General features: G+C 46.7%; 1 protein-coding gene across 1 annotated transcript in view; it reads left to right on the top strand.

Annotated features, from left to right (window-relative positions):
- Positions 1-4,834: 4,834 nt before the first annotated feature.
- Positions 4,835-22,915, top strand: part of LEXM (lymphocyte expansion molecule) — a 35,317-nt gene continuing 17,236 nt past the window's right edge. Inside the window, exons 1-5 of the mRNA XM_044003064.1 lie at positions 4,835-4,926; positions 9,419-9,509; positions 10,696-10,860; positions 16,189-16,311; positions 22,313-22,450. Of these exons, the coding sequence (XP_043858999.1) occupies positions 4,874-4,926; positions 9,419-9,509; positions 10,696-10,860; positions 16,189-16,311; positions 22,313-22,450 (570 nt within the window). The 5' untranslated portion in view covers positions 4,835-4,873. The remainder of the gene's footprint in view (positions 4,927-9,418; positions 9,510-10,695; positions 10,861-16,188; positions 16,312-22,312; positions 22,451-22,915) is intronic.

Genomic DNA, 22,915 nt, shown 5'->3' with positions numbered 1-22,915 from the left:
AGTCGGTATGTGGCAGGAAGGCAGGTGCCGCTATCTCTCTCGGTGGAGGCAGTTTCCTCACTGGAGAAGGAATTTCCTTACCAATGAAATCCTCAGTCTGGTCCCAAAAAGAACAATAATAAAAGCACATGGGGACAGGAAGAAGCCTGTAGCGTCCCTACAGTGCTCTCCGCTCCAGGAGTTGTCCTGGAGGTGCTCTCAGAGAGTCCACAGGTACTCTCCTGCTCTCCAGCAGCTATCACTGGACATGAAACATGAGGATGATGGTCCCAGCAAACACCCCGGGGTCACAGATTTAGAGGCCAAGGGGGCTTCAAGAACCATCAAGTCCCACCTCCTCCAAAGGAGGAAAATGACTTCCCCATGGTCATGCATCAAGAAGAGACAGGATTTGAACTCAGGCCCTCTGATTCCAACTCCAGCATAGCCAAGGGCCTGGCACATAGTAGGAGCTATTGTTGGTTAGTTGAACTCTGCTGAATAGAAAGGGGATTTTGTTGCTGTTCGGTCGTTTCAGTCACATCTGATTCTTCTTGACCCCATTTGGGGTTTTCTTGGCAAAATACTGGAGCGTTTTGCCATTTCCTTCTCCAGCTAGTTGGACAGAATGAGAAAACGGAGACAAACAGGGTGAAGTGACTTGCCCAGGGTCACACAGATAGTAAGAGTCTGAGGCCAGATTTGAACTCAGGGAGATGAATATTTCTGACTCCAGGCCTGGCCCTCTGTGCACTAGAGCGCTACCTAGCTGCTTGCAAAAGTGATAAGAACAGGAAATAAGAGTAAAATAACGATCAGTGAATTATTCCTGAAAACATCAGAAGGTTGTCTTTGGTGAGAAAGGACAGACACAAGAGGCTCCAAAGAGGCAGAAGGGGTTCTGCAGGAGCACCTGGTTCTGGCTTGTTGCAGGTGGGAGTTTTATCCAGGTGTTGGTTGGACAAGATGGCCGCTCAGGTGTCTCCCAACTCTATGGTTCTGAAGAGAAGAGCCACCAAGCACAGGGAGAGAAGCAGCGAGATGGGACTTCCTTCTGGAGGGGAGAGAGCTGAAGGTTCTGAGGAGGAATCCCAGGGACCTCCGGGGCCATCCAGCCCAGGTGATATATGGTCCAGAATGGTGGTCCCCGACAAGTGGACAGACATCCAGCCTCTGCCCCAAGACCTTCCCAGGGGATGTGAGATGAGAAGGCAGGCGGCTTTGGCTTGTCTTCCAAGGAAGGATAAAGCCACAGAGCCTGGTGAAAACTGGAGGAGACCTTGGAAGGGACCGAGGGCCTGGGAGGCCACTCTCATTTTATGGAGAAATGCTGGTGGATTAATTGATTATAATGAATAATTGTTGATTATTATTCATTGTTATAACACAGTACACCCAACCCCCAACGTGCACTAGTATTCATGGAAATTGGGCACTGGGACAGATTTCTTTTGCCTTCTTAATCTATGAAATAGGAGTTGGGGCCACAATATCCGCCCCATCCCACCCCACCCTTAAAATAATAATAACAATAATAATAGCTAACATTTATATAGTGTTTACCATGTGCCAGGAACTATGCTAAAGACTTTATGATCATCATCTCCTTCGATCCTCACAACAACCCTGTGAAGTAAGTACAGATGGGGAAACTGAGGCAAACAAAGCTTAGGGTAACACAGCTAGTAAAAATCTGAGGCTGGATTTGAACTCAAGTCTTTCTGGCGCCATGCCTAAAGCTCTATCTATCGAAACACCTAGCTGCCCTGTAATCTCCCTTTCTCTAGAGTTATATGGCTTACAAAGGCATGCCTCTGGGACAACCAACCTGGGAGACAGGTAAGGCAAATATTATTATTCTCACTTGACAGATGAGACTTGCGGGAGGCAGTGACTTATCCATAGGCACCCAGGTAGACTATGCTGAAGGGACATGGTGGGGGAGGGACAGAGACAAAGACCCTTTCTTCGTCTCATTCTCCATCTAGCTCTGACATTGCATGAGGCAAAAATCTTTCCTGAATGCTGTTCACACCTACAGAAGATTGTAGGATGACTGGATGAGCTGGTCCCCAAGACGTCACCCAGTTCAGTTGGATTGGATTGGATACAGCAGAGTTAGAGGGAGATAGATGAGTCTAGATTCTTGGTCTCTAGACCTCCAGAATCACACTTTCTCCACCTCACCCCAGCTCCTATAATGGGAGGGGGACTTGTGTGGGAAGGAGGAAGGTAGTCTGCAGATGGGGAGGGTGAGAATTGGGCGATGGGAGACAATTTTAGCGGGCTACGTCAAACAGAGAAATTGTTACAACTGCCTCTATTTATCCAAGCTGAAGCTGTCACTCTGGCCTACCTCCTTCCCCATCTTCCCTTCATCCCTCTGCTCTCTTCCCTCTTTCCTTGCTCTTGCTTCTCCTGTTTCCTCTTTCCCTCCTTCATTCTATTCCATTCTACCTATTCTATTTTATTCTGCTAGAATAAAACCTTCCTGAGGAGCAGAGAGCTCTTTTGGGGGGGAGGAGGACATCAGGGTTAAATGACTTCCCCAAGATCACACATCTATTAAGTGTCTGAGGCTGGATTTGAATTCAGGACCTCCTGACTCCAGGGCCTGTGCTCTATCCACTATAGAGCTACCTTAGCTGCCTCATACCCAACTTTTTCAAGAAGGTTAGGAGTGAAGAGAGAGATGGGAGAGTAGTTGGTTGGGACCAAAGAGACAAGGAAGGAAGTGGGAACTCTAGTGTGTGAAGAAAGGGTCAGCATTATTTCCTCTCTCAGGAAAACCCTAGTTCAGGTACTGGGTCATATCATCTGTCAGTGCTCCAGCAATTCTAAGATTGTATGTTTCAGAGCAGTTGTATTGATGGAAGGAAGGGAGGAAGGATGAATGATCAAAACAATAAATGAAAACACACACTAAGAACCTACTATGTGCCAGGTAAGTGCTTTGTAAATATCTCATTGGAGCTTCACAACAACCCTAGGAAATAAGTGCTATTATTATCACCCCATTTTACAGTTGAAACTAAACAGAGTCACACAGCTACTATGTCCGAGGCTGGATTTGAACTCAGGTCTTCTTGACTCTGAGCCCCAGAACTATCCACTGAGTCATCTACCTGGTTGAGGATACTTTCTCTATGGAAGTTCCCTCTGGTGATGAAATCACACACCTGGGTCTCTCCCTCTCTAAAAATGAGAGTCCAGGGGAGGTTCTTCTAGGATTGGGGATACGATGCCTAAAAGAAGCAAGGACTGACAAGCCACCATTCAGGAGAGCATAGGAAATAGAATAAAGAGCCCAAGGAGAGAGATTAGCACTAGTGAGAAGCAGGGAGCCATCTTCCTGTGGAAAGAGAAACAGAAGAAAGAGACGGATGATGCTGAGGTTTGAATGGAAGAGGGGCTGCTCAGCTCCCGTCTGATGGCGTTAGGCTTCTCAAGCAAACGAGGTCCAGCCATCCATGCTTGGAGCTAGGAGCTTGGGGACAGGGGGGAAGGTTGGGCACAGATACTTAAGGGAACAAGGTGGAGTGTGGGGGAGAGTACAGTTACTCAGTGTACAATGGCAGTAGCCAGGCTGAGGTTGGGCATTTTCAAGTTATAGAGTGAGAGGTGGGATGGGCAGGGAGTTATGAAGAAGGGACAGCACAGATCATGGTTATAGGCTTGGTGTGGGGGCAAGGGAAGCCAGAGCAACAGAAATGGACCCTTCCTCCTGTCTTCTTCTTCTTCTTCTTCTTCTTCTTCTTCTTCTTCTTCTTCTTCTTCTTCTTCTTCTTCTTCTTCTCCTTCTCCTTCTTCTCCTTCTCCTTCTTCTCCTTCTTCTCCTTCTTCTCCTTCTTCTTCTCCTTCTTCTTCTCCTCCTTCTTCTCCTCCTTCTTCTCCTCCTTCTTCTCCTCCTCCTCCTCCTCCTCCTCCTCCTCCTCCTCCTCCTCCTCCTCCTCCTCCTCCTCCTCCTCCTCCTCCTCCTCCTCCTCCTCCTCCTCCTCCTCCTCCTCCTCCTCCTCCTCCTCCTCCTCCTCCTCCTCCTCCTTCTCCTTCTTCTTCTTCTTCTTCTTCTTCTTCTTCTTCTTCTTCTTCTTCTTCTTCTTCTTCTCCTTCTCCTTCTCCTCCTTCTTCTTCTTCTCCTTCTTCTCCTTCTCCTCCTTCTCCTTCTCCTCCTTCTCCTTCTCCTCCTCCTTCTTCTCCTCCTCCTCCTCCTCCTCCTCCTCCTCCTCCTCCTCCCCCTCCTCCTCCTCCTCCCCCTCCTCCTCCTCCTCCCCCTCCTCCTCCTCCCCCTCCTCCTCCTCCTCCTCCTCCTCCTCTCTCTTCTCACTTTCTCCCTCCACTTCTCTCCCTCTTCTCCTTCCTCACTTTCTTTCTTCACTCTCCTCCTTCACCCCTCTCTTCCCTTTTCCCCTCATTCACTTTCTCTCCACTCCATTCTTTTTTCCCTCCTTCACCTCCATCCCATCTATGACCTTCTTCTCCCCCCAATCCCGTTCCCTTTTCCATTCCACCTCCTTTCTGACCTCCCCTCTCCCTCCTCCCCTTCTTCCCTGCCCCTCATTCCCCTCCTCCTCATTCCTCCTCTCCCTCCTCTCCCTCTCCCCTTCTCCTTTCCTTCCCCTCCTCTTTCCCATACTTGCACCAGCCTCTTTCTTTCTCTTCCCTTCTTCCCCACTTCCTCTCTCCATTCTTTTTCTTCCCTTCTCACGGTTCCCCCCCCCCCCCCCCCCCCCCCGCAACCCCAGGTCACAAGAGCCTGAAGGGCGTTGCCTGGCAGCTGGGGGGCGGGGCTATCCCCTAGGCTAGGCCCCGCCCCCTCCCCTGAAGTGCTCGAAAGCTACAGTGGATCCAGGGAACTCCCTGCACAGTCTGGAAACGTCTCTCCGGACCTTGCGCCATGGCTTCAACCAAGCTTTTTATTGGAGCTCCCTTCGGGGTGCAGTCAGCAAGGTGGGCTCGGGGAGTCCAGGGAACGGTGGTCTTCCTCAAGAGGGGTGGGGGCTAGGTGGCAGATCCTCTTCCCTACTCCCTTATTCCACCCCCCCCTCCCCGCTGTCCTCGGCCCTGGGTTCAAATCCAGCCACTACCACTGACTTGCTGCGTTACCTTGGGCTAGTTCCTTTTTCCTTCTTGGCCTCAGTTTCCTTCCGTGTAAAATGAAGGCATTAGATTCCATGATTTCCAAATGCCCTTCTCCTAGAGCTGGGCTCGAGGTGTGACTAAGGAAGCATGTGGATAGCGCTGGATTTGGAGTGAGAGGACCAGGGTTGGGATTCTGGCTCTGCTACTTATTACTTTCATGACCTTGAGCCAGTACTGCCCTTCCCCTCCCTGGCCTCAGTTTACAGCACCGGAGAAGCCGAGAAATGGACCATCCCTTCCAGACCCCAATTCGACTTCTTTGGCCTCTCCTCCCTGCCCTCTTCGGGGCCCTTAATTCCCTCCACCTCTATTCCCTTGGGCTAGGGGGGGTCGCGGATCTGCAGCTGCTTCCCAGCCCGCAGACTAGGGGTGACCCCCCCCTCACGCCCCACCTCTCCCCGCAAAACCAAGAACGTTGGGAATGGATTCTCACCTTCTCTTACCTCCACCCACACTTTACCATCTTCATATCAACAAGCATTTATTAAAGACCTACTTTGTGCCGGGCGCTGGAGATCCAAAGACAAAATGAAGCTGCTTCCGCCCTCCAGGAGCTTAAGTGGGTTGGGGGTATTTGCGGATGTATCACAGAAAGCCAGAGAAAGCCATAGACAGAGAGACACAGAGAGAGAGGGAGGGAGGGAGTACCCAGGAAGAAAATGTTATCAAGGAGCATAGGATCAAAGATGAAATACAATATCCACCTCCTTCTAAAGAAGTTTAAAATGTAGATTAAGAAAAAAACAAAACAAAAATAAAATTTTTAAAATGTAGATTAAGACTTACATTTGGGGATGTGGCTAATATGGAAATTTGTTTTGCTGCATTATGCATATTTGTTATAAAGGTTTTATTTTTCACTCTTAAAAATTGTTCCATGGGAATGGGGTGGGGGAGGGAAGAATAAAAGGGAGAGACAGCAAATGCTTGTAAAATAATTTTTTAATTCAGAAAAAAGTGATATCTACAGTGTCAATTGTTGTAAGGGAGGCCAACAAGGATAATAATTGAGAAGAGTGTTAAATCTGTTTTTTGGACAGGACCAATGTGGGAATTTATTTGGTTTGACTAATTAGTCAACAAGCATTTATTAAATGTCTACTGAGTGCTAGGGGCAGCTAGGTGGCACAGTAGGTAGAGTGCTGTGCTTGGAGTCAGTAAGACTCATCTTCCTGAGTTCAAATCTGTGCTCAGACACTTACTAGCTGTGTGACCCTGGGCAAGTCACTTCACCCTGTTTGCCTCAGTTTCTTCATCTGTAAAATGAGCTGGAGAAGGAAATGGCAATCCCCTCCAGTGTCTTTGTCAAGAAAATCCAAAATAGGGTTATGAAGATTCAGAAACGACTGAACAAACAACTGTGTGCTAGGCACTGTGCTAAGTTCATAGATTCAAAGAGAGGCAAAAATAGTCCCTGCTTTTAAGAAGCTCACATTTTAATGAAAAATAACATGCAAAAAAACTGTACAAACAAGATATGTATGTACAGGATAAAATGGAGTTAATCCCAGAGGAAGGCACAAAGATTAAGGAGGACTGGGAGAGGGATCTTGCAGAAGATGGAATCTGAAGGAAGCCAGGAAAGCACGGAGATGGAGATGAAGAGGGAGTGAATTCCAGGCATGGGCTGCCCCTGGAGTAGGGAGTGTCTTGTGGGAGGAATAGCCAGGAGACCAGTGTCACTAGATTGCAGAGTATCAAGGGATTTGGGGGAATAAAGTATAAAAAGGCTTGAAAGGTAAGAGAGGACTAGGTTATGAAGGGTCTTGAACGACAAACAGGTTTTATATTTGATCCTGGAAGTGATGGGGAGCAATGGGGTTTATTGAATAGGGAAGTGACATGGTCAGAGTTACATCTAAGGAAGATCAATTTGACAGTTGAGTGGAAGATGGATTAAAGTGGGGAGAGACTTGAGGCAGACAGACCAACCAAAAGACTATTTTAGTAGTACAGGCATGAGGCGTTGAGGGCCTAAACCAGGGTGGGGGCAGTGTCAGCAGAAAGAAGAGTTCAGATTCCAGAGATGCTGCAGAGGTGAAACTGATGAGAGATGTTGCACTGATGAAATTGGCAAGAGATGCTGCAAGGTGGGGGGGGGTGTGAAACTGATGAGAGATGCTGTATTGGTGAAATTGCCAGACCTTGGCAACAGCTTGGATGGGGTGGGGGGAAGAGATAGTGAAGAATCCAGGATGACTCCAAGATTGGGAGCCAGAAGGACTGGGAAGATGGCACTGCCCTCTGCGGAAATAAGGAGGTTTGGAAGCGGGAAGAGTTTTGAGGGAAAGATAATGAATTTGGACAAATTGAGTTTGATGTCTACAAGACATCCAGTTTGAGATTTCCAGTAGGTGGCTGGAGATGTGAAATTTAGGGTCAGCAGAGAGATTAGGGTTGAGCAAATAGATTTGAGAGTGTTCAGCATAGAGATGACAATTAAATCCATGGGTGCTGATGACATCATGAAGTAAAATAGCATAGAGAGAAAAGAGAAGAAGGCCCTGAACAGAGTGTTGGGGGACATCCCTAGGTAGTGGGTGTGATTGTGCATATTCGTTACAAAGAGATTTGTTTTTCTTTTTGTTTTGGGGAGAGAACATGCAGGAGAGTGGAAAAATAATGTTTTTTTCCTGTTTTAAAAAAAAATTTAGGGGGCAGCTAGATGGCGCAGTAGTTAAAGCACTGGCCCTGGATTCAGGAGGACCTGAGTTCAAAGCCAGCCTCAGACACTTGACACTTACTAGCTGTGTGACCCTGGGCAAGTCACTTAACCCCCATTGCCCCGCAAAAAAAAAAAAAAAAATTAACATTTTTTTGTTTGTTTTTGGTGGGGCAATGAGGGTTAAGTGTCTTGCCCAGGGTCACACAGCTAGTAAGTGTGGAAAGTGTCTGAGGCTGGATTTGAACTCAGGTCCTCCTGAATCCAGGTCTGGTGCTCTATCCACTGTGCCACCTAGCTGCTGCTCCCCCAAACTTTTTAAAAGAGAAAGAAAAGGACATCATATGTGAAAGTTAAGCAATATTGGTGACTTGGGAATAAGCAGTTTCAGTTCACATCAGGAGCCAGATTGCAAAGGTTTTAATAAAAATATAATAGCTAGCATTTATATAGTACCTACTATGTGCTAGGCACTGTGCTAAGCACTTTACAAATATTATTACATTTGATTCCTACAATAGCACTGAGAGGTAGGTGCCCATTAATGGGCATTATCCTTATTCTACAGATAAGGAAACTGAGGCAGACAGAAGTTAAGTGACTTGCCCAAGGTCACACAGCTCATAAGTGTCTAAGTGGGCATTTGAACTCAAAATTTTCCTGACTTGAAGCTAGGGACTTTGCTCACTGTACCACCTAGCTGGTTTAGAAGAGAGGAGAGATGGGGCAGCTAGGTGGCGAAGTGGATAGAGTGCCGGCCCTGGATTCAGGAGGACCTGAGTTCAAATCTAGCCTCAGACACTTAACATTTAACTAGCTGTGTGACCCTGGGCAAGTCACTTAACCCCAATTGCCTCAAAAATTAAAAAAAAAAAAAAGAAGAGAGGAGAGAAAGATAAGCTCACAACATCTCCCAGCTTCTAGTCTCTCCCCTTGCTAACCCACTTTCCACAAAGCTACAAAATGAACCTGCTGACTTTCTCACTGCCCTGGTCATAAATCTTTTTTTTTGGTGGCTCTCTGTGGCCTCAAGGATTAGATACAAATTCTTCCTTGGCTTGGCATTTCAAGCTCTTTACCCATCTGGTGCCATTCTACCTTTCCAGGAGGATTTCACCTTATTATTCTTATCCTACATTTCACCCACACTGGACTGTTGGCTGTTCTCTAGACTCGGAATTCTATCTCCTACCTCAATACCTTTGCTTCGGCTATGCCCAGAAGTCACTTCCTTCTTACCTCCACCTGGTAGACTACTTAGCTTTTATCAAGGAATATTTCAGGTGCCACCTCTTACTGGAAGTGTTTTCTGATGCCCTTAGTTGTTAGTACTTGTGCTGGATGAGAAATTTAGAGATCACCTACTCCTATTGTTCTCAAAGTGTGGTCAGAGGACCACCAGGGGGTCCGGGAGGTCAAAACCATTTTCATAATAACCCTACAACATTTAAATTTCTCATAGAGCTTTCGATAGCTGTAACCCATGTAAAAAAAAAGGCCTTGAGATAAAACACTTTGAAAGTCTGTGATTTGGTCACAGAGACCCAGAAAAGGGCAGGGGGCTTGCCCAACGTCACACAGCAAGTCCTTCATGGCAGGAATATTTCACCTGGAGATTTTGTTCTCTCTCCTGGCTAGGTTTGATGTGGCCGCCGTTATTACGCACCCAAAGAAGCCAACCCCCACCTTCCCTCAGGTGTTGTACTCCAAGCGCTATCTGTCAAGCCGGGTGAGTGCAGCAAGGGCAGAAGAAGGGGATTATGGGGCGGGGGATGCCCAGGGGTGTCCGGAAACTCTGGTGAATTTGGCAAAGAGGAGGGGGAGGGCACAGCCCAAACCGAAAGGAACTTCGGACTCTCTCCAGATCAAAGCCCTGTTTTCCTACTGGACCATCCTGACAGATTTTCCTGAAAAGCTCTTTTTTTGGGTTGTGCTAATCAAGTCAAGTGACTAGTCTGTGCCAGGCCCTGTGCTAAGTACTGGGAATACAAAGAAAGGCAAACGACAGTCTCTGCCCTCAAGGAACTCCCAGTCGAAAGGAGAAGACGGCGTGGAAATAGAAAGACTGCAGACAACGGGACTTTGCCTGAGACTTGAAGGAAACAAGGTTGGCCAGGAGATGGCGATGAGGAAGGACAAGAGTCCTTCCGTCAGGGAATGGGCAGTGTGAGGAATGGCAAGGGAGGACAGGATCTGTTAGAGGAGACTCCAAGAGCACAAGAGGGGAGGATCAGAAGACTGGCAGAGCAGGAAGGGGCCAGGTTACAAAGGGCACTTTAAAGCCTAATAGAGGACTCTATGTCTCCTCTTTGTTTGGTTTTAGAGGCAATAAGGGAGCCACTGCAGCTTATTGAGTAGGGAAGTGACACACCTTTTCACAAGATCACTTTGACAGCTGAGTGGAGGATGGATTGGGGTTGGAGAGAGACTCAAGGCAGGGAGACCCACCAACCATCTATTAAAGAAGTCTAGGCTTGAGGTGATGAAGGGAGCTTAGAACAGAGAGTATCAGAGCTGGGAGGAACCTTAGAACTTTAAGCCTAAACTCAGTAAATTGCAGCCCCATCTGAGAATTGTAGAAGAAAGTTTGAGGGGAAAAAAAAAAGGTGAAGTGAAGACACTTTGTGGTGGAAACAGGACCGTGACACCCGAGATGCCATCCCAGCTCCACCAAAGACTTCCTATCTCTGAACTTGGGCGTGCCTCACCTGAAAAATGGGTTGGTTCAGCTAGAAGGTTACTAATATCCCTTCAAGTAAAACATTCCAACTTCTGGGTTCCTCTCAATTCTGACATTCCTCATTTTTGGGCCCCTCCCAGCTCTGATGTTCCATGAGTCTATATAATTCTGCCTTTTTCAAGTAAACTAGAGCAGGACCCCGGAGAGCCAATCATAACCCTGTTCTGACTTTTAGGCCCATATGGGACCTGGAATGTACCGCTTCAGTGATGGATGCTTCGATGAGGAAGAGGTGAAGAAAGCCATTGGAACTGGATGGGCCAAGGCTCAGGAGGCCACCAGGTTGACCCAGTTGCCTCACTTCCAGTATAAGTCTATCATCAAAGAAAAGAAATTCTTTGTAAGATCCTTGTTTTTCCCTTCCTGATAAGGACTCACCTCTTCATACATGCTCTTAGATTAATTACCCCTGGATCATATATTATTAAATGGCAGGGATGTGAGTTTAAGATCAATTTAATGTTAGGAAAACTTCCTAAAAATTGACCAAGAGTGACATGAATTGCCATGGGAGGTAATGAATCTCCTGTTGCCGGAGCTGCTTCTCAGGGACATTGGACAGAGAGATTCTCATTCACAGATGGGTTAGATGAGTTGATTGTGAAAAGAATTCTTCCAATTTTGTAATTCTGTGATTCTGCAATTCTCTTGGAATTTTCCTTCTTTTAAATTTTTAAGGTTAAATTTTATTTTTAATTATTTTTTTTCAGTCTTTGAAAAATCTCCCTTCTCCCTCTCTCACCCATGTTCTTCCCTACTGAGAAAAAAAGAAAAATGAGGGGCAGCTAGGTGTCAAAGTGGATAGAGTGCCTGGTCTGGAGTCAGGTAGACCTCAGTTCAAATCTGACCTCGGACATTTACTAGATGTGTGACTCCAGGCAAGTTACAGAAACCTGTTTGCCTCAGTTTCCTCATCTGTCAAATGAGCTGGAGAAGGGAATGGCAAACCCCTCCAGCATCTCTGCCAAGAAAACTCCACATGGAGTCACCAAGAATCAGACACGACTCAACAGCAAAAATTGATGGATATCCCTTTATTTACTAAAAAATGTTTTTGCTGCTGCAAAAACCCCAACCGTGATAGAAATATTTTTACATATAGGTTCTTTTCCCTCTTTCTTTGATCTCTTTGAGGTTTAAATCTAGTAATGGCATTGATGAGTTAAAGTACAGCTTCATTATTTTTTTGGCATTTTCAAATCTTGCTCAAGAATAATTGGAGTGGTTCACAACCCCACCCACAATGCATAAACATGCCTGTTTCCCCACAGCTCTGCCAGTTATTTTATTTAGCTTTTCTAAAATTCTATTTGGGTCCTTTACTTTTTTCTTGTTTATTTTTTAGGTTGGATTTGTGTAGGTCTGAAAGGGGTAAATTATTATAGTTTTACTGTTTCTCCCTATAATGCGTTTAACTTGTCTTTCATTCATGAAGCCCTCCCGTCCTGTTCTGTATCTGGATGCTTTCTATTTATCAGGTCCAAAGGTGACCTTTGCCCACTGTCTGTCAGGTAGATGCTCTCAGGTCCCAGTCAAAGGGTTTTTCTACTATCGAGGAAGGGCTACACTGAGCCATTCACACTCTTCGACCCAGAAACGGGTCTCAGTTTCCCCCTCTGTAACATCAGAGAGTTGGTGAAAAGACTTTTAAGGCCCCTCTCAGACCCCACAATCCTAAAGGCAAATTTCCTTTGGACAAGGTGGGGGTGGTTTCTCTCAAAATGTCAGTTCTATGATTGAGATCTTCACTCAAACGGCAGCTCATTCATTCTGAATTTTTCTAGGAAGCCTTTTATGGGCAAGTCTGCTTTCAAAGAGGTGAAGCTATTTAAAAGACCTGATATTTTGAAGCACATAAATGTTGCCTTTTAATTCAATTCAGCCAAGCTTAACCAGGCACTGTTGGGTGCTAGGGATATAAAGACACTGGACCCCCTTCCCCCCTCAAATAGATCCTGCCCTCAAGAAGCTTACATTTTATCATGCGGAAACAACATGAATTTAAACAATTACATACAAAATAAATTCAAAGTAGATTTTTGTTTTTGATAGAGCTCTAGCGGTTGATGGGCCAGAGAGGTCAAGGAAGGCTTCATATGGAAGCTATCAGAGTGTTGAAAGAAGCAATAGATTCTAAGAAGCAGAGGTGAGGTGAGGGTGTGCCCCAGGCATGAACAGCTGATGCAAAGGCATGGTGGTGGGAGATGTAGTATCACATGTGAGGAACAGTAAAGAGGCCAGGTTGGCCACACTGTATTATAAGAGGAGAGTCATTGATAATAAGGTGGGAAAGGAAGGTATATAACAAACAGTAATTTCAGGGGGTGGCACTAACAATAGTGAGAATAGGGGGAAAGCCTCTTGTAGAAGACCAGAGTATCACAGATCCAAAGCTGGAAGGGACCTTAGAGGTTATGGAGTTCAGTCCCTTATTTTACAGATGAGGAAACTGAGGCAGACACCAGTTAAGTCAGTGGCCCCGGGGTCACAGAGCTAGTAACTGTCAGAGGTAGGGTTTGAGGTGAGGGACTTCAAACCCTGCTCACCAGCTGAGTCTCGAATGCGAATAGTGATTGCAGACATTTCTATATTGCTTTAATGTTTGCAAAGCACTTAGCCCATGTTATCTCACTTGCTCCTCACAAAACCCCTGTAAGTTGGGTGCTGTTATTCTTACAATCCCCAGTATACATGTATGATTATGTAAAACATGAGAAAACTGAGGTTTGGAGAGGTTTAGTGAAGGCTAGTGGGGGCGGGGGGGTTGACGTTTCCTAGCTGGGAGGTTCTGTACAAGTTTAAAAAATTCTAGGGGCAGCTAGGCGGCACAGTGGATAGAGCACCAGCCCTGGAGTCAGGAGGACCTGAGTTCAAATCCAGTTTCAGACACTTGACACTTACTAGCTGTGTGACCCTGGGCAAGTCACTTAACCCTCATTGCCCCACCCCCAAAATGTATCTTAAAAAATAATAATAATAAAATAAAATTTCTAATTATAGACAAGATGAGAATTCTGAGGGCATCTAGTTGTGTCTCCCATACCAGACAGGGATTCCCCTCCCACACTCCCCAAATATACCTTTCCTCTCAGAGACCTTGTATGGCATCTGCCCGAATGCCTTCAGCAGTGAGGAGGTCGATATTTCCCAGGACCACCTGTTTCCTTCTCAGATTCCTCATTTGAGAAACAGCCCCTCCCATGGCTGGGAAGCAGCCTTTACCTAACTTCCCTGCACCGCTCCTTGTTCTGCCTTCTGGGGCCAAGCAGAAGACAGCTGATCCTCCTTCTACCAGACGGCCTCTCATGATGGATGACAATCGTGTACCCGCTAAGTCTTCACATCCCAAGGCTAAGCCTTCCCAAATCCAGGGAACAGAGCCTAGATCAAGGAAAGAGAACAAGTTCTGAGTAGAGCAAGCAGGTTCCAGAATAGATCTGTTTTGTTTTGTTGTTTTTAAATCATGGTAATTAGTAGATTTTCCAGTTCTTAGAAAGGCCTGGAAAGACTTGTATGAACTGATGTATTGTGAAGTGAGCAGAACCAGGAGAACATTGTGCACAGACACAGCAACATTGTTTGATGAAGAACTGTGAAAGACTTAAGTATTTTCAACAATACAGTGATCCAAGACAATCCCAAAGGACTATTGATGAAACATACCATCCACCTCCAAAGAAAGAACTGATATTGATGGAACAGACGGAAGCATGCTATTTTTCACTTTAATTTTTTTCATTTAATCAAGTTTTCTTGTACAAAATGACAAATAGGGTAATGTTTTACATAATCATACATGTATAACCCATATATGATTGCTCGCCACCTCAGGGTGGGGGGAAGGGAGGGGAGGAAAAGAGGGATAAAAATTGGAACCCAAACCTATAAATAAAAATGTTTATTATTTTAAAAAATTATTTTCCAGTTCTTTCTGCCAAACTTAATAGGGCATAGTTCACTGTCTCCTAGTGTAATGCACTTTCTCCTTAACCTCTGTCCCATTGGGTGCCTCTCTTCCTTTGAAATGTGACTCAGGCACTATAATTTTTTCTTTTTTTTTTTTCTTTTTTTTTGCAGGGCAATGGGGGGTTAAGTGAGTTGCCCAGGGTCACACAGGTAGTAAGTGTCAAGTGTCTGAGGCCGGATTTGAACTCAGGTACTCCTGAATCCAGGGCCAGTGCTTTGTCCACTGCGCCACCTAGCTGCCCGCCATAATTTTTAAAATATAAATTTATTACTAATTTTTAACATTCTTTTTTTTAAATTTTGAGTTCCAGATTCTCTGCCTCCCTCTTGTCCCTCCCCCATTCATTGAGAAAGCAAGCAGTGTGATATCAATTATACATGTACAATCATACAAAACATCCATATTAGCCATGTTGTGAAAAGAAAAAGCAAGAAAAATAAAATGAAATTATCATGCTTCAGTCTGCAGAGGCTAATCACCTCTGCCTGGGAATAAAGGGGCGTCGCTCTCCTCTGCCCCATCCCCTCGGAGGGAGCGGTTAGTGGAGAGGCAGACGGTGCAGACTCACCCCAGCCATCTTTGAGAAGACTTCTTGAGTTCTCTCTCCAGAGGTGGAGAACATTTTTCATCATGGAACTGTCCTGAATTATTGTTTTGAGGAGAGTGGCTGAGTCTTTCACAGTTAATCATTGCACAATATTGCTGTTACTGTGTACCATGTTTTCCTGGTTTCATTTTTTATCAGTTCATATAAGTTTTTTCGAAAACCATCCCCTTATCATTTCTTATAGCACAATAGTATTCAGTCATATACCACAACTTGTTCAGCCATTCCCCAGTTGATGGGCATCCCCTCAATTTCCAATTTTCTTTGCCACCACAAAGAGAACTGCTATAAATATTTTTGCACATATAAGTCCTTTTCCCTTTTTTATGATCTCTTTGGAATACTGACCAGTAATGGTGTTGCTGGGTCAAAGGTCACAGTTTTATAGCCCTTTGGGCACAGTTCCAAATTGTTCTCCAGAATGGTTGAACCAGTTCACAACTCCACCAACAGTGCACTGGTGTCCCAAATTTTCCCACATCCCCTCCAACATTTGTCATTTTCCTTTTCTGTCATATTAGCCAATCTGATAGGTGTGAAGCAGTACCTGAGAGTTGTTTTTAATTTGCATTTCTCTAATCAATAGTGATTTAAAGCATTTTTTAATAGCCTTGATTTCTTCCTCTGAAAACTATCCGACACTATCTTCTGAATGAAACCTTTCCCAATCTCAGCTACTTGAGCCCTCCCTTTCCAAATGCCTTGTATTTAGTTGTCTAGTATAGATTTGTATTTACTTATTTTCTACTTATGCTGTACATATCTTCACATGCACTTGTCTCTCCCATTAGAAGGTAAGTAGGGATTATACCGTTCTTTCTACTTGTATCCTCAGTGCCTAGCCCAGTGCTGAGCACCTGGTAGGGAGTGCTTGTTCACTGAGTGAATGATGACATCCAGCTCTATCCTAGTCCTGTCCTTGTGCTAAGCTCTTGCTCAACAACTTGGCTGCCACCAAAAGGACTGTGGGGAAAGCCGGGATCCAAGTTGGGGTAGCTTCTCTTGGGAACAGGGAGCAAAAGCCCCAGCTCCCAGCTCTGCCCCAGAAGCTTCCCAGTATTCCCCTTATTTTTTTATCTTGTGTCTTTAACAAGGGAGAAAAGATCGGTCCAGGATCCTACAATTACAAAGACTTCATCGAATTGGCCCAGGAAAAACCAAGCAGCAACGTGGGCATGCTCAGCTCGGGGGGAGTGCGCTTCTCAAAGATGGCTGGGGTGAGTCTGCACCGTCTGCCTCTCCACTAACCGCTCCCTCCGAGGGGATGGGGCAGAGGAGAGCGACGCCCCTTTATTCCCAGGCAGAGGTGATTAGGCTCCAGCCTTTGGAGTTCACTTCTGACTCTAGATCTAAGATCCTTTGGGACATAACTCCTAAGAGCCACAACTGGTGTCCATTCCCGGGTCTCCTGACTCCTCCTGTAGGAGGGTTAATCCCCAGACAAAAGTGGCGGGGAGGGGCGGGGGGAGCACCTTCTTGGCCCAGAGGTTTCTGCTGTGGAACGTTTTCTCAGTGACTCGGCTAAAGCTATGGATGGTAGGCTCATCACATTCATGGATGACCCAAAGTTGGGAAGGATACCCAACCCACTGAATAACAGAGTCGGGATCCAAAAGGATTTCAGTGGCCTAAGACAGTGGGCCAAGCTGTGTAAGATGAAATAGGGGAGACAAGGGAAAGCTTTACTCTTGGGTTACACCTCCACGAATACAGAGATGGGGAGGCATGACTAGACAGGAGTGTGTCTGAAAAAGACCTGGGGGTTTTAGTGGCCCACAAGCTCAGTATAAGAGATGGGGCAGGTCCCTTTCCCCCTCAAATCAATGTGATTAAGAGGGGCACAGCTTCCAAGAATAAGAAGGTGATGTTCCTACACCACATTGCTTGGGACAGCCACATCTAGGATATTGTGTTCACTTCAGTTACATGCATTGATTTCTGGGTATCCCCATTTAGCAAGGGCATGTCTCAGCTGGATTCTGTCCAGAGGATGGGGTAAAGGACTTGAAATCCATTCGACCCAGCAGAGGGCTAGTTGAATGAAGCAATAGAGAGATTCACTTGGTTTGTGTACACACACACACACACACACACACACACACACACACACACACACATACACATATATGTATATATATATATACACACACATACATACACATATACATACATACACATATAATATACACCCTATATCAGATTGCTTGCTGTCTTGGGGGGAGGGGGAAGGTAGGGAAGAAGAAAAATGTAGGACTTTAAATCTTATAAAAATGAATGCTGGGGGCAGCTAGGTGGCGCAGTGGATAGAGCACAGGCCCTGGATTCAGGAGGACCTGAGTTCAAATCCTACCTCAGACACTTAATACTTACTAGCTGTGTGACCCTGGGCAAGTCACTTAACCCCAATTGCCTCACCAAAAAAAAAAAATGAATACTGAAAACTATCTTTACATATAACTAGAAAAAATAAAATCCTGTTAAGAAAGATTCACTTGGTTTAGGCTGAAAGGTAGGGCTGGGGAAAGTGAGAGCTGTCTTTAAATATTTAAAGGTGCAAGAGGGGGATTAGATTGATTCTGGTTGGCCCCTGAGGGCAGATTTGGAGAAGTTTAATGAAGGTTAGTGGGGATTTTAAGGTTCCATAGGGGAACCAATGAGGACCAATGAATAGAAAGTGCAATGAAGCCAATTTAAACTTGATACAAGGAAACACCTCCCAGCAGAGTAGCTGGGCCTGGCCTCCCTTGGAAGGTAGTGAGCTCCCTGTCACCGTAGGTATTCCAGCAGATCTGGGATTCCCATTGTGGTGGGGATGCTTGTTCAGGCTTAAGTTGGACCCAAGAGTCTCTGGAGTTCCTCCCAACTCTGAGATGGTGTGATCTTGTGCAGATGATGTACCTGCAGCTGGGGGAAGAGTATTGGGGGAGGAAAATTATAGGGAGGATCACAGAATCTCAGAATTGGGAGAAGCCTCAAGATCACCAAGCCCCACAACTCCTTGCCCTAAACCAGAATCCTTTCTACCACTGTCCCTGTGAGTGGCCATGTGGCCTCTGCTTAAACAGCCCTGGTGACGGAGAACTCATCACCTCCTGGGTCAACCCATTTTATCATAAAGGCAGCTTTGTTAGGAAATTCTTCTGTCAACTGGAAACCTGAGTTCGAATCCTGCCTCAGATACTTAGTAGCTGTGTGACCCTGGCTAGGTAACTTAGCCTTTCTCGGCCTCATATGTAAAAAGGGGGTAGTGGTAGCCCCTGCCTCCCAACATTTCTGTGAGGCTCACATAAAACGATGCATGTGCTTTATAAACCTCAAGGCCTAATATAACTATCAGCTATTATTAGCCATCTGTTATGCGTCGAGCAGAAGCATGCCTCCCGCTGACTTCTCCCCACTGCTCCTAGTTCTGCCCTCTGGGGCCAAGCAGATCCTTTCCCCATCTGGCCTCCTGTTAACTCTCTGAAGGGAGAGACCATGTGGCCCTTGAGGTTTTTCTTCTCCCCTTAAACATCCTCTCTCCCTCACTGGGGAGATTTCCAGGCCCTCCCCCGTTCCTCCCAATTCCACTGAATGTATCTCACAGGGACATCACTATTTACTGTTGTCTCCCCCATTAGACCGGGGGCTCCCAGAGGGCAGGGTCTGTTTGGTTTGCTGCTGTTACATCCCCGGAACTTAGTACGGTGCCTTGCATGCAGTCAGCGCTTAATGAATGCGTATAGACTGATTCTCTTGGTTGCCTCCCCTGGGACCACTCCAGCTCCCTTCTAAAATATGGCGCCTGGGACTGAGCCCATACTCCTGAAACCTGCCCCTGCTCTTTACCACCCGCATCTTTGGACAAGACACCTGACCTTTGGGGGCCGTGGTATCCTCATGTTGGCCAGATGACCTGTAAGGCTCCCTTCCAGCTCTAGAGCTCTGGTCTTATTAGTTAGAACAAGGAATGTCAGGGCTGGGAGAGATCTCAGAACAGGGGATGTCAGAGCTGTGAAGATGTCAGGGCTAGGAAAGGGTCTTAGAACAGGGGATGTCAGAGCTGGGAGGGGCCTTAGAACAGGGGATGTCTTGTCCAAAGGTGCCTCTGGGTGGTAAACAGCACAGGCAGGTTTCAGACCCAGGGTCTCCGACTCCAAACCCAGCAGTCTTTGCCCTCTCCACACTGTTTGCTCTGACAATCTGTGTTCAGTGTTCTAAGCCCCCCCCCCCCCCCCGCCCAATCCTGTGGTCTCTACTCTACCTTCCCACCTTCTTTGCTGAGCTCCCTTTTGCCCCAGTGGTGATGGATGATCGCATGAAGCTCAGACGCTGGGAAGGAGCCGTGCATCTGGTCTGTAAGGCAGCAGTGACCTTCAGTGGGGATAGAGGGAACAGCAGCCATCTGCAGCCGGCAGAGGCTTGGGTGGGGAGAGGGCTTTCCTCCCCACCAGGCCCAGGGCCCTCCTTTCCTACATAGCTGCTGCCTCTTTCTTTGTGTGTCAATGAAAGGATTCTTCTAGTGCCACCTACTCGGGAAAGAAACACCTGAGGCCAGACCTGAACGAAGGCTTGATTGTCACCAGCTCTTCCTCTAACACCTATGGTGGCCAGTGGCAGGCCTGGGGGAGGGTCCGGGGGAGAGAAGAAGGAGACAAGAGGAGAGACAGAAAATCCCAGGGAGAAAAGGGGCTTTAAAACACAAAACAACCAAGATGGAAAAGCCTTAGAACAGACAATACCAGATCTAGAAAAGGGACCTGAGAATGGAGAATGTCAGAGCTGGGAGGGGCCTTAGAACAGGGGATGTCAGGGCTGGGAGGGGCCTTAGAACAGGAGATGTCAGAGCTGGGAGGGGCCTTAGAACAGGGGATGTCAGGGTTGGGAGGGGCCTTAGAACAGGGGATGTCAGGGTTGGGAGGGGCCTTAGAACAGGGGATGTCAGAGCTAGAGAAGAGACCTTAGAACAGGGGGTGTCAAAGCTGGAAGGAGTCTTGGGGATCATCCAGCCCCTCCCACCCCTCCAGTCTTACAGAGCAGGACACTGAGGTGCCAAGAAGAAAATGATTTATCCAGGATGACACGTGCATAGGCTCCCAAAGCATAGCCCCTCTGCAGACGACCTGAAGTGGGCTGACAGGTCTCTGTGGCTGTGGGAGCCAGAGGAGTGGCCAGGTGCGGTTCTGATGCTGGCCCTTGCTCAAGCCGGCCCCTCGGTGTTGCACCCAGGGAGGATGGAGAGTGACCTCTTGGTTCTGCGTGAGTGAGCTGGGGGCTGGGAAGTATCTTGCGAGTAAGAGAGGGTGAGAGAGAATTTCTCTGTTCGTCTCTGGGCAGCCAGAATTGAAAAGCAAACAGCTGTGCACAGGAGGCGAGGGGGGCTCGCAGCTGCCCGTAATTGTTAATTACTCTCCAGGCTATAAAAAAAGTATCAAAATACAGTTTAGATGCTGATGATCAGGCACGGTTTGCTACAGCAGTGAGATCACAGAAGCTCTGCGTTGGCAGGGGCCCCAGCAGCATCTGGTCCAGCAAAAAGCCTCCCTCCAGCCTCCCAGATGAGGGGTCCTCCAGCCTCGGGTCAAAGGCCTCCACTAAAGTAATTGCAGCCCATCCCTCTTTGGGAGAGCCCTCCCGTGAGGAAGCTTCAAGCTGAGAGTTCTCTCTTTTAGCTTTCTACCCACTGATCCCAGGAAGATTAACCAGCACGTTTACATCATTATAAGGTCTGCAAAGCACGTTACAAATATGATGTCATTTTACCCTTGAGACAAGTCTTGAAAGTAGAGGGTAGTATTGTGCCCATTTTGCAGATGAGGAAATGGACATGAAAGTTAAGTGACTTGCCCAGGGTCACATGGTAAATTTCTGAGGCAGAATTAGAACCCGGGTCTTCCTGATTTTATGGGCAGTACTCTATATATTGTGCCAGCTCCTCGTACCAGCTCTTGGGGTATTGGTGCTGAAGTTCAATTTTGTTTGTGCATCTCCAGTGCCTGGCACATAGTAGGAGCTTAATTAGAAGTATCAATGGTCCAATGGTCTCTCCTGTCTTTAATATCCCTAAATGCCTGATACAGTGACTTAATCAAGCACTTAATAGGTGCTTGGTTGGTTGAAGTACAGAGAGAAGTTTGAAGGGAGAGTTCAATCAGTTTTTTTTTTTTTTTTAGTGAGGCAATTGGGGTTAAGTGACTTGCCCAGGGTCACACAGCTAGTAAGTGTTAAGTGTCTGAGGTCGGATTTGAACTCAGGTACTCCTGACTCCAGGGCCAGTGCTAATCAGTTTTGAACTTAAGAAGACTGGGTCCCAGGTTTGGATTCCCAAAGATAGTGATGGGGGTCTGGGGTTAACGTGTTTCTGTTGTTGTTAGTGGCTTTTCAGTTGTCTCTGATTCTTTGTGACCCTATTTGGGGTTTTCTTGGCAGAGATACTGGAGGAGTTTGCCACTTCCTTCTTCAGATCATTTTACAGGTGAGGAAACTGAGGGCACTGCCCAGGGGTCAAGCTTCTGAGGCCAGACTCCAGGCCTAGCACTCCATGAACCATGGCGCCACCTAGTGGGCAAGGATGAATTCACGTCTGTCTTTGTTATAACGCAATAGCTGCAGCTTTGCAAAGGGTTCCTTTGAGCCTCACAATCACCCTGGGAGGTCGGTGTTGAAATTATCCCTCTGGGGGGCAGCTAGGTGGCGCAGTGGATAAAGCACCGACCCTGGATTCAGGAAGACCTGAGTTCAAATCTGGCCTCAGACACTTGACACTTACTAGCTGTGTGACCCTGGACAAGTCACTTAACCCCCATTGCCCTGAAAAAAAAAATTATCCCACTGAGGTGAAGTGACTGGCCCAGGGTAACTGCCCAGTAGGTACCTGAGGCTGGATAAAGGCAGGAGGAAACCATTTAGTCCAACCCCCTCATTTGGCACAGGGGGAAACTGAGGCCCATGGAGCTGAAATGACTTGGCCAATACCTCCCAGGACTAAGAGTCAGAGGGAGGAAGCCGGGTTCCAGGATTCCCGGAGCCCATTTTTTCTTTCCTGTAACAGTTTGTGTGGCATAACCTGGCTTCACTTGGTACAAGGTAGGGCACTGCACCTGGAAATGACAGACTTAGCAAGAGCAAAAGACCAGCCCCAAAGTTACAAAAACAAAATGAGTGGGCGGACTTGGAGGATGGCTCCTTCTGGCCGAGTCCTGGGATAACCTGATGCTTGTGCCTTCTCTCCCCCCACAGAATTATTTTCCTGGGCCTGGGAATTATGGGAAAGGAGGGAACCCCTACACAGAGCTGGAGGAGAAAGCCTGGGATCGATCACACACCAAAGGAATTATGTGCACCAAGGCTAAGAAGGCCTTTGAACTCTCTACTGAGGTGAGTCCAGGGGGCTTTTCTCCAGCATACATTCATTCATCAAGCATTTGTAACACATCTCCCTTGTGTGGTGCCCAGCGCTCAGCACCGGGGGGCATGCAAAAACATAGGCATAAGTAAGAGGTACTACCAGCCCCCTCCTACAAGGAGTCCCCTCTACTGTGAGGGGGAACTATATCTTCATCAGTTGTTCTACCAGGCTTAGGGGGTATGGGTGGCAGTGGAGATAAGTGCTCAAAGTATACTCTAAAATACCTTTATTTTTTACCATTTAAAAATTGCTTATTGATGTCTTTTATTTTTACATTACCCTTCATTTCCCAAGATAGCCATTGTAACAACAAATTTAAAAAGCAATTGATAAAAAAAGATACATTAAATGTCCAGATAACAAATAGAGTGTTCCACACCCATAGTCCCCCACCTCTTCAAAGAATGATAATCTCTTCTCTGGAACGAAGCTTG

The sequence above is a fragment of the Dromiciops gliroides genome, chromosome 4 (genome assembly GCF_019393635.1).
Source record: "Dromiciops gliroides isolate mDroGli1 chromosome 4, mDroGli1.pri, whole genome shotgun sequence".
NCBI classification, from domain to species: domain Eukaryota; kingdom Metazoa; phylum Chordata; class Mammalia; order Microbiotheria; family Microbiotheriidae; genus Dromiciops; species Dromiciops gliroides.
Note: the sequence above shows the minus strand (reverse complement) of the source record. Positions and strands in the feature narration are given on the sequence as shown.